The sequence below is a fragment of the Pyxicephalus adspersus genome, chromosome 4 (assembly GCF_032062135.1).
Source record: "Pyxicephalus adspersus chromosome 4, UCB_Pads_2.0, whole genome shotgun sequence".
NCBI lineage: Eukaryota > Metazoa > Chordata > Amphibia > Anura > Pyxicephalidae > Pyxicephalus > Pyxicephalus adspersus.
The window spans coordinates 116,405,617-116,417,761 of record NC_092861.1 but is presented as its reverse complement, the minus strand read 5'-3'; the positions used below and the strand labels follow the sequence as shown (position 1 = coordinate 116,417,761).

Genomic DNA, 12,145 nt, shown 5'->3' with positions numbered 1-12,145 from the left:
CATTTTTCAGAAAGCTCAAAGACATATTGCAAACCATTGGATCAACCAGGAAAAACTAACATTGTTACAAGAAGAGATCAGAAGTAGCTGCCTATGTGTTTCTCTCTGCACATAATTCCTTTAGAGTATATGTAACACCTAACAATGAACTGTATCTATTGAATACTTGTTGCTCTGATAAATATATCAATAATATAAATTGTTATATATGTTTAATAAATAAAAAAGAAGTGCATGCTAATTATTCTCTGCACATGCTTCACTCTTATCAGTAAGCATTGTTTTGAACTCCCTCTCCCTGTTATGAAAAAAAAGACAGGAGGTAGTGTCTTGTAGTCCTGTCCCAGGGTGGCAATGCTTCTCTGTTTATGCAGTGTGATGAATAAGTATTATCATCCTAGTAAAACAGAAAAGTAATGCAGTCAACACAACTAAAAAATGGGCCTCTCTATATTACTTCCTGGTCCTGGTTTTAGTTGTTCTTTAAGGGCTTGTGTAGACTGGCTTTGTTGATGCATGCAAGTTTTCATCTTTCTGACGCAGTCCTTTTCAAAGGCATGCCACTGAACTCAAAACGCAGTGTGGTCTGTGGGCAACCCGCTGTGTCTCTGTAGGGTGAGAAAAACTCAATAAGACCTGCTGTGTCCAAAGAAAGCAGGTCACATACAGCCTTGGAAAGGTTATTTTCATTACATCTTGAAGAAAAATAACTGTATTTAAACAGACATATGTCAAATGCAGTAAAACAAAGTCCACCTACACAATCCCCAAGGCAGGTGTTAGGTGGCAGATGTCTAACTTAGAACGATGGGCGATGAGACATTGTGCCTGACTTTGCTGTTTGCCTGGATTTAGCGTTAACTTCCTGTTTTGGACAACAGATGGATGCAGATGGTGCAATACCCACTGCTCCCTGCCAATGGAAGCGCTCATTACTAGGTCTATACACGGACCTATTGTTGCAAGCAGTGCTTGTATCGGTCTCAACACTTGATTGTCTAGCGCCGTGCATGGCCAGCCTAATTCTACATGTGTTTTCTATCCTACTCCAGCTGTCCTGCCAGCAAGTCTGTGGGGAATTTACAACACCCAAGTAGAGAAGTTGGAGGATTAGAACTGGAAGTGTTTTTCGCAAGACCTTTACAATGGAGCATTGTGGTAACAAAGGAAAGGAGGTGATTCATGTTAACCCTCCAAATCCACCTCATCCTCCTCCATTTAAGTGATTGAGTGGAATCATCATTTCAGATTAAATTCCATCTTCAAAAAAGTACTTTCATATTTTTTGATTTGGCAAAGTTGAGCTCCCTGGTATCATTTATGTTCTTTGTATCTTCTGCAGTACAAGGCAGGCATGTTTTTGGCTAGCATGGACATGAGTTGTAGATACAAAATGGCACTCAGGAAGAAACTAGATTGAACCAAGCAATACCTGAGAAATACATAGTTATGTTAAACTGAAAAAATGACTTGGCAACTGTTGTCACATAGTTGTCAAAAATCAGAATAAACTCTTGAATTTTATTTTGCTGTATAAATCTTTACGAATTAGAATTCTAGATATTATTAGCTTTAAGATACCCATTCAAACCTTTTTAAAAATTCTTTACTTTTTTCATTATTACGTCATGAAGGTGAAGCATTCCACAGTTTTATCACTCTTACTTTAAAGAACTTATTTTCTAACCAAAATTTAATTCTGGCTTTGAATATATTTGAATATGTTAACTAATTTGTCTTTAGGACATTTTTTTTCACAGAGGTAGTATCTCCAGTTCTGGTTGATCAACCTAATATTACACAGAAAATCTACCTAATATTTTGCTTTGTAATAAATACATTTTGTGAAAATGTGTTTAAGTGCCATAAAAAGAGTTTTCCCATAGGAGCAGCATTATAAATCAATGGTATTCTGCTGCCATTCGGAGAAAAGACAGATATCCAACCTCTTTTCATAATGAACAATCATGCTGTGTATGTTTAGCTTTACATTTATTTTTTATTACCACAGATGAAACCATCTTGCTGTCGTCATCTACTCATATAAATTATGCATTAGGAAATGTTATTTTTAACGGGTATCTTAAGTTTTTTTTACATGATATGACTATTTTAAATTGTTCTTACAAATATACTCTCAACAGTGTTCACCTAGGAGAGTCTTGTCACTTTTGGTACATTGGTCATTTCATAATGTGCTTTTGTGGTCATGGTTCATGTGTTCATGTGCACTGTGCACACGGGTGTAGAGGGAGCTATGGGGCCAACTCGATACTAAAACATATGGGTGGACATTAATGTGTCGATGTGTTTTTCAGCCTTGCATGTCACAAGTATTCATCTGGACAATTCAACTCCATCATTTTGCTGTGTATTATCTTGGGGGATTGGAGATTCTGGTTTCTGATATAATGACAGTGAACACTAAAAACAGTTTGCATTGGAGTTGGCCTTTACCGTGACTAAGCTACACTTGCAGATGTAGTTTTTAAAAAAAGTTTTCTTAAAAGTTACCTCATGGTGAAAGTACATCTGTTTCCTGTGTTACCATCAATAATATTACTAACTATGGTGTTGCAACCATTTCGTATTTTGCAGAGAATGGGGAACTCAGAAAGTCAGTACAGTGTTCAGGGCACACAAAGCCAAGGCAGCAGTTCTCTGTCAGATGTCAAGCAAAAGAGTTGCTCTTTGAAAATCCACAGCGGACATAGTAAAGCAGAGAAACCCTGGACCTCTCCTAGGTGGACAAGAACCAACAGCAGTGCTAGCTACAAATCTCGTTCCCTTGCAAGAAATTGTCTGTCTCAATGCAAAAGCAACCCTCCGTATTCATCAAAACATGGGGATGTGATGCTAAAGACATCTAAAAGTTGTGGCCACCTTAAACAAAGATCTGGTTTGTGCGGAGACTATTGTCAGGCAAACAACAACACGTACATGCCAGATAATGGGTATCATTATGTTGGCATTGACACCCCTGATGACTATAGAGGATGTAATGGGCATATTTTAAGCTGTTATGACATTCATGACAGTATGTCGTTGGCACTGCAAGCTGAAGAAAGAAAAAGTCCAAAAGTTTTGATTAAAACACTTGGAAAGCTGGATGGTTGTCTAAGAGTGGAATTCCACAATAATTCAGGAAACAATATGCCGTCAGATGAATCTGATGGGCCAGTTCAGTTGCTCAGGTACTCCCCCGCACTGGAGACAAAGGATATGCTTAAGAATGATTCTTGCAGAAGTTCTGGTATGGAATTTACAGCAAGCCGAGGTTTGTCAGCAAGTGACTCCGGTCTAAGATCAAGCAAAGGAAGTTCTATTAGTTCTGATTCTTCATGGTACGATTGTCCTTGGGGAAACGGTAGGGACATTAATGACTTGGACAGCTCCTACTTGACCAGGTCTTCATTGGACACCAGTGTACACGGTGCTCTTGTTCCAAATGAGAGAGGTGTACTCTTTAACCAGACCTCTTCGCTCTCTTCTCTTCGTGAATTATACCACTCAGATTTAGGTAGTGGTTTAGCTCAAGGTCGACTCTCAGATGAATATATAAGTTCTGGTCACACCCTAAGTAATAGGGTTTCTTTTGCTTCAGATATTGATGTTCCATCAAGAGTCGAACACAGAGCACCAACTCAGTATTCCTCATACACTTTGCCATGCAGGAAATCAAGGCCCTTAACTGAAGAAGCTTCTAAAAAAGATACGCTGAAAAACCGAATGAGGCGTATTAGCGACTGGACAGGCAGTCTGTCAAGAAAGAAGAGAAAGTTGCAGGTGGGTTACAACACATTTATACATACTGTATGTTAATAATAATGTGAGAAGTGTCACATACTTATCTAATTCTGTGATACCAGCCCATGGCAAGCAACTTAAGTTGCCACCTAAATGCTGGCAGCACTAGAATACTTATGTATAGGCTACCTTGGCTTTAAAATATCAAACTTAAAAATGTCATATCTGATATTTACTGCTACCCTAAAAAATGAAACATTTTTTATTATTATTAAATACCCCACAGTAAGATGCAAATAATTATTCTTCCTTATAGTAAGTAAGAACAAACATTTATTCTGATAGGTTTCATGTTAGACACATTGCTTTCTCAAGCTGTGCCTGTGTCTGGTAAACCATTGTAACCAGGAGAGGATGTATGGGTAAATCTTATTAACAGAGCTCTCTATTGCAGTAAAAACTGTGTTTAAATTCTTCTATACACTAACCAAAACTAAGAAACAAAGTTTTGGCTGGACTTCATTTTTAGGTTTTTAATAGTAAATTAGGAAGAAGGGGTGGGAGGGTTTAGTTGTTTCCAGGATTGACACATAAAATTGAATGTTTTATAAAAGGTGTATTTGTTTTGAGCATCTATCAATTGTTGCAATGTCAAATGGTGCTGAGCTTGGGAAATGATACAAGGGTTCCTAACATGCTATTATCCTTTTACTTTTCAGGAACCAAAAACTAAAGAGACAAGTGATTGCTTTGACAGTGGCATTGAAGCCTTTACGGCTGAGACCAGTTCTCCTCCCTATCCTGCCAATACAGTGTGGTCTGGTGGCTCAGGACAGGTTATATCACAGAGGAGTAAGCAGACCAATGCAATCAATAGTGATGTGCTTAGACAAAACATCTATGAAAATTTCATGAGGGAGCTAGAGTTAGATCGAACCAATGTTGAAGAAACAACTACCCTGACAGGTACAGAAGACTCAAGCAGCGACTCGCTAAGTTCCCTGGAACAACTTGACCTGCTTTTTGAAAAGGAACAAGGGGTTGTACGCAAAGCGGGGTGGCTCTTTTTTAAGCCTCTAATCACGCTTCAAAAGGAGAAAAAATTGGAGCTAGTGAACCGCAGAAAATGGAAGCAGTACTGGGTTACACTTAAAGGTAGGGTATGCATATTTACAATATCCTAGACTGATATTTAAACTGTATAATTGATTTGTGAATAACTTTCCAGCTGAAGAGTACAGTGATTCAAATATTAAATATGGTGAAAAAACATACATACCCTAATCGAACTTCACCTGACCTAATCATGTACATTACAGCCCTATTGACCTTTATAAAGCTCTGCCTGTTCTTGTAATCACTATGAGTGTCCAATAGGACAGTCTAAGCAGGAATGGCAGCAGAAACGCCCATGGGATGCCTCGGATCTGGTAAGTACAGAATTGTGGTGGGGGGGGAGGAGTGGTTAAGGTTAGGTAAGTGTAAAGGAGAGGGAGTAGAAGATTATGGGAAAGTGCACAACAGCCCTGCCACTGAATATAGTGGTGTTGAGATCTTGATTAATCTTTAACTATATAGGGCAGTTAATTGAAACTCACCATCAGATTTTTTATGATATTATTCATTGATTGGAGAGGTTGTTCTTAAAAGATATTCAGAGTAGCAGTGCATGTTTAAAATGTCAATGCTAGGCAGTGTTTACACATTACTGTTTTATATTGATTTCGATATTTATTTTACACTTTATAAAGCACTATTTTTAGAAGATGTTAACTTGGTATATATATAGGGATAGCATGAACCAAGTGAGCTAATGAACAATGGTACCTATTTAATGCATATGAGCCTAGCTTAAGTTACATTTTGTTACGTTCTAAAAATAACTGTACAGTAATGTAGACCACTAACATATGAATGACTGGCACTAGCAGCCCTGGAATACCATTTTTAAAAAATGTAAAATTTAATTTTTTTCCTAATAGTAATGAGTCTGCCCTCTGTATCCCTGTTAAGGCTGGTATATCTGAAAATTATATTTGAAATGCTTGTTTCTTTGATAACAGATTTCCTTTAAAACCTCTAAAGATGTTTGTTATGTTTCGTTTTTAATGCAATGTAAATGTGTAATAGGCTCCCTCAGGAATTAGTTGCAGCAAGTAATATAGATAGCTTTAAGAAAAAGCTGGATGTTTTCTAGAAGCACAGAATATAACTGTTTATTAAAGATTTAAAGTAAAGATAACAGAGACTATTGATCCAGGGCACATCTGATTGCCTCATGGGATCAAGAAGGATTGTTTCCCCTGTTGGAGCAAATTGAACCAGGGTTTTTTCACCTTCCTCTGGATGTCTATAGATTTTTTATGGCATATTTTTATTTCCCTAATGGGTAAACTTGATGTATTTAAGTGTTTCAACCTAATTGACTATGTAACTATGAAACATCCTAACTCCTTTGTTTTATATTTGAAGGTTGCACCCTGATGTTCTATGAGACCTATGAAGGGAATTCCACTGAGCAGAATACTTCTCCCAGATATGCTCTATTTGCAGAAGACAGCATTGTACAATCAGTTCCTGAGCATCCCAAAAAGGAAAACGTTTTTTGTCTGAGCAATTCTTTTGGAGATGTGTATCTCTTTCAGGTTAGTCAAACAAGATATTTCTCTTTAACATGAATATTTATAAAAGTTTTCTATGTAAAATATTGCCCCACACTATTTGGTCCGAAGTTGAACACTTATCTCTAAAACTTTGGTTATATAGTTTAGTAAAGTATATGTTTTAATGTCATTTTTCATACCACACTGAAACAAAGATGCAGTTCTTCTTAAAAGGCTCATCTCAGCCTGCTAGTTTAGTCTCAGAAATTTCCCCAAATATTTGGTTACTTGTTTTCTCGCTGTAGCACTTTGAATAAATATAAAATTACCTCCCTCCACATGGTAGCAATTAAAAAGCTGAACACAGCTAATCCTCTTTAATTCCATTTCGACCCTCCTCTTGGGCAGCAGGTCGGGCCTTCATCCAAACTAAACCTCCATACTCCTCTTGTGGTGCCCAGCACAAATTCTTCCACCTAGTATATATAAATGTGTAAAAGAAACAAATTCATACTAACATGGGAGTATCTATTGGATGTAGGGTACTCATTCCAAATCACGGCGTTGCAAAAAGTATAAAGTGCTTTGTACTCTTTATACTGTGAGTATGCTTTAAAAGAATTGCAACTATTTTTCCATGTGGTATGAAAAATGAAAATCAATGGCTTTACCATTTAACAAAAGTTCACCTGTGGGAAATGACAGTTGTCAAAAGGAGTGAATGGTTATCCTGGAAGTGTTGGCAGTGTTGGCAAGGGGCTCATTGTAGAATAGGCCTCCATAGTAGAGATGCATCATGTTCGATCTCTGTTTGCAAATGGCATGGTAATTGCGCTGACTTGAAAAAGGGCCAATCAACTCTGCAGCTACAGAATGTAATTGGCTCAGTTTCAAGTCAGTGGTATTTGCAAACTACTTTTTTGCATCTCTTTAAGCATTTCTACTTATTTTTAAAACTACTTCCAAAAAACTGCCTGTAAAAACTCATCACTATTTCAGTAAGTTTTCATTTCAGGTTTGAAAATAAAACTAACATTGCTATGGTTTTCTTTTGGCACACTTTTATTACATCGGCCACCCTGAAACTTAAATTTAAAACTCTTACAATGACTTTGTCTTACAGGCCACTAGTCAAACTGATCTAGAGAACTGGGTTACTGCAATACACTCTGCCTGTGCATCTCTCTTTGCCAAGAAACACGGGAAAGAAGATACTGTCCGACTGCTCAAAAGTCAGACCAAAAGTCTTATGCAAAAGGTAGATATGGACAGCAAAATGAAGAAGATGGCAGAGCTGCAGCTCTCTATTGTGACTGACCCAAAGAACAGAAAAGCCATAGAAAACCAGGTATGTACTTTTCATGTTCTTTGTGCTATTTACTTTGCAAAAAGCAGTTGTTTCAGGGTGCGGGAGATCAATATCCAGTGCTACAGATGGGCCTATGCTAGATGTTCCCCTATGTTAGGGTTTGCAGTCTCTTCTTCTGAATCCCAGGGGAACCTTACCACTGGACAGGGAATAGGAAGTATCCATGTCATACAGACACATAGGTGATGTGGACACCTGAAGAAGAGTCCTTTCCCCAGTAAACAAAAAAAATACTTCCTTGATAAAGAAAGAGGACTGGAGAGTCATATGACCACCCTTTAGGTATCTTAATCGTGCACTGGTTCTAGGCCACAATTTGTGCAAAACTGTGCCACAGCTGTTCTTGTCGGCAACATGGAAGAAATTTTATCATTGATAGCACTCAATTTTTCAATGGACTAAGCCCCAACCCCAGCTGTCTTGGAGGAAATTGAAAATAGTGGGGAGGGGGTGGATTATTGTTTTTCCAGAGATCTGAAAAAAATTGTGTCTAAAGCCAAACTTTTTTTTTCAGTTTTAAATATTGTTGGAAAGGGTTAGAGTGTCTGTTGGGGATTCCTATTGGGTCTCCACTAGCAAGTTTTTATTTATTTATATTCCCAAGTGATCATTATTACAATAATTAAAATTGGAAAAACATCCAGATTTTGACTTGAGATTTCTTTACTTGCTGTTGCGTTCTTGAGAAAGGAAGTAAATGAAAATCCAATACGTAACAGACAGCACAAAAAAGGTGTTTTGACCATTTATTTTGGGTTTAGCTATACATCAACAATGTGTTTTCATAGCATGCTGCCCTTTTCTTATAAATTAGGTAACAGAATAAAACACAGCACTGTGCTTGACTGTATTTTTGCAAAAACTAAAACTTTAGGAAAAAAAATATGAAGCATGGTTTTATTTACCATTATTGGTGAAGACCTAAGGCAATCCTGGTTCTGACAAAGACACAAATCTGCGTTACGCTGCAATAATAATGTTTTAGACCGATTTCCAGTAGCATTCCTTTTATGTGTAATGTTCATACTGAGAGTCAAGGAGGAGGCTGCTGGCACTGCTGCCAGGGTAGTGTTATTCCTTGTAATGAAATGATTAGATGTCCAATGTCTTTGTAAATGGTTTTGGCCGTAGCAGCAGAAAGATTTGGCTGAAATACAGTGAAAAGCTGTAAGATGTAAGTGCATAATGAATTAATAAACCCATTATTTTTTAATGGCCATGCAAAGTTATGTTCATTTGGAATGTTTTCTGCTTGTCAAACAACAGCTTCAGTGTTTATTGGCAGCAACTCACTTTCATATGTGAAACAAATCTGATTGATGAAGAATGGGAATAAGTGATACCATTTGATGGCCAAAAGTTGTTGAAAGCGGATTTACATAAACGTATATTTATTTCTCGACACCCAATCTATCAAATAGAAGAGAGGTAGAGCTCAGTTTTTGGAATGTGAAAATTAGTTCACATAGTTATGTGACCTGAAATTTGACTTAATGCATGACATAATATTATTTTAAAAAGTGTGACATTTCTTCCAAAGGGCCTGCTACCAAGTATTAAGGTGAGGGTGCCAATAATGTTGTCCAGGCCATTTCTGACTTTTTTTGCAGAATGCCTCAGATTTTTTTTTCTCTCTGCCTTTTTGTGACATAACAAAAAGCATTTGTAATTTCAACAATTTTCTGGTTGAATTGCAACATAAATGCATGGAAGCCAATATTTTTGGCCATGATTGTAGCTGTGATTGGCTGTAGCAATGCAGCTACAGGGTCTCTCATATCTGTTAATTTCCTGTTTACAAATTCAGTTCTTAAAATTGCTTATCACCTACTTCCTGTGACTACAAGTCACATATGATTGACCCTTTTAGCTGAATTTACAGTTAAATGAAAAGTGCAGTAGACAAGCCCATTTAAACAAATAATCTGGTCACCACCTTGTTTCTATACACTGTTTTTTATCATCCACCTGATTGCTATAAGAATTTGTCTTGTTCGGTTTTGAATTTTGTTTTAAAACAAATAACACCTAGTTCTTGGCAAAGGATTATTAGCAATATATTTCAAAAGCTTTTGCTATTCTGTGTTGTATATTTATTTATTTATTTTTTAACTTTCTTTACTTAAGGAGCAAAACAAAAATGTGCCATACCCCTAATACCTACACAGACCCATCAGTTTGATACAGATAATTTGATCATACAAGATGCATGGGCGCTCAGAAGGATCATAACCCATAAGTACTGCAGTCTGCCATACCATCCATTCCTGAATAACATTTTTGGCATATTTCCCCTTTCTTTCCATTCTATTACATTCTTTCCAAATTTAAAACATTCATTATTTTTTAAAGGGAAGGGTCAATAATACCAAATTATTAGGCTTATGATATAGTGTTTTTTCTTTTCATATAATTGTAATTTCTTTCATTAAAGAATGAATGACTGCACAGAACTTCTACAATATCCCAATGAAAATGTTAATGTGTTTGGCAAATAATCTCCCCTTGTAAATCATAGCTAAGACAATGTAGATGGAACCCAGCATGTAAAATAAGTGCAAAAACTCTCTCCTGTAAATAACACCTTCATATGAAACAATTACCTTTAGAGGGCTTGAAATGTTCCAGTCTAATACCATAATAGTAATATAATTCAATTGTAATAGCATTACATCTTTATTTACCAATTAAATCACAACATGTGTGTACAGAAGACCAACATTTCTTGTTTTTTTTTTTTAAACTGATAAAGTAATCCCTGAATACAAATACATATATGGTATAACTGGTATTTTGTAGAACACAGCGTGAAGTAATTATAACCTTAATAGTAATGTTGTAGATTTTCCCAGGAGGACTACAAAAGGACCAACATTTTCATTCCCTTACACACCCTCCACAATAGACACTCTTGGCTCATTTCTTTTATGATCTGCTGCTTTTGAAGTCCAAATACTAAACATGTTCTCAGTAGCTATTTATCCCAGATAATTTGCTGCGTTAGACGTTTCTCTGCTTGGTCATGAGACCCAGAGTCACATTTTAGTATTTTCAAGGAACAACAGCTCAGTGTTTCACTACAATTACCGTATTATTAGCCGTACACGTTTCCTTTACTCCCTTGATCTGTACAAGGGTTTTCATCTTGAACTTGGAGGTCTAGTGGAGATAATTTAGAGGAAAGTCATTTAACTCTGTTACTTAAAATACTATGAAAGCACTGCAGTCAGGATTGAAAATTAAATATTTGTAATGCAATTAAAGTGTGTGAGTAAATCAGGTTTTTTTTTTTTTGCTGTCCAGTGAGCCATTAGGTAGATTTTCATTTACTCACTCTTCAGAGATGTTCCAGTAAATGAGAGGGAAATCACACCAAAGTGAGAGGAATTGCCTTGTTAGACAATTGTCACTGCAACACGAGTCTTCAATGGAAGATTTCACCTTTTTTGGTGACAGATGTGAAATGTTTCTATCATGTGCAATGTTCGTCAGGACAGATAATCTACTTAATAGGGACACAGCAATAAAAATCAGCAGGGGCTACCTACTCTATCCAAAGTGAAGAAATGGGGCTAAATGTACACTTTAAAGAACAGTGGTTCCTTTGCATCTTTTAGTGACTGGCCATCTTGTCAACCACTCCTGCACCACTGCACTGGTTCCTAAAGAACCAGCATTTGAACATTTTACAGTGAGCTGCACTGAACCACTTACTGCCACCCCAATCATTATCTATGGGGGCCATGCCTGAGACACTGAGCCTAATTTACTAAAGCTCTCCAAGACTAGAGAAGATGGACTATTATGTTAGAACTTGGGTGATCCAATAGACCTGGAATGTTTTTAATTCATTCTGAGTTTGCAGAATCACCCAGGTTCTCCCATGAGGAATTTTAATAAATCAGGCCCACTACATGCATTTCATTAATGGGCATCCTTTAAGGGGGGTAAATAGGCAGTAACTGCACCACAACCTCACCGCCAGTCTGAACCAGCCCTGAGTCTTGAAGGTCATTCCTGTAGCCAGTTATTACTTTGGGCATTCAACTAGATTCTCTTTATTTGTGGCTACAGTAACAGTGCTTACCTACAACTTTTTGATGGGAACTGGAGACCTTTGTTTTTGATGTCTTTTGATGTACTTACAATCTTATTGGCCTTGGAGTTTCTTTTCAGATTTTGGCTAGCAACAAGTGGCAAGAAGTTAAGAAGTCAAGTACAGTTGCGGCATTTGGCAGATTGCATTAGTAACCCACTGATTGGTTCGGTTGTTCATGGTTATACCGTGTTTCCCCGAAAATAAGACACTGTCTTATATTTTTTTGGGCTTCCAAAAACACACTAGGTCTTATTTTCAGGGTAGGTCTTATATACTTTTTTTAATGAAAAAAAAAACACTTACCATATTCATGTAGAACAATGTACA

At 37.0% G+C, this 12,145-nt stretch overlaps 1 protein-coding gene across 1 annotated transcript in view; it reads left to right on the top strand.

Annotated features, from left to right (window-relative positions):
• Nucleotides 1–12,145, top strand: part of TIAM2 (TIAM Rac1 associated GEF 2) — a 159,205-nt gene that overhangs the window by 70,251 nt on the left and 76,809 nt on the right. The window contains exons 4-8 of the mRNA XM_072410256.1: nucleotides 1,053–1,175; nucleotides 2,599–3,786; nucleotides 4,467–4,902; nucleotides 6,220–6,392; nucleotides 7,474–7,698. Of these exons, the coding sequence (XP_072266357.1) occupies nucleotides 1,146–1,175; nucleotides 2,599–3,786; nucleotides 4,467–4,902; nucleotides 6,220–6,392; nucleotides 7,474–7,698 (2,052 nt within the window). The 5' untranslated portion in view covers nucleotides 1,053–1,145. The remainder of the gene's footprint in view (nucleotides 1–1,052; nucleotides 1,176–2,598; nucleotides 3,787–4,466; nucleotides 4,903–6,219; nucleotides 6,393–7,473; nucleotides 7,699–12,145) is intronic.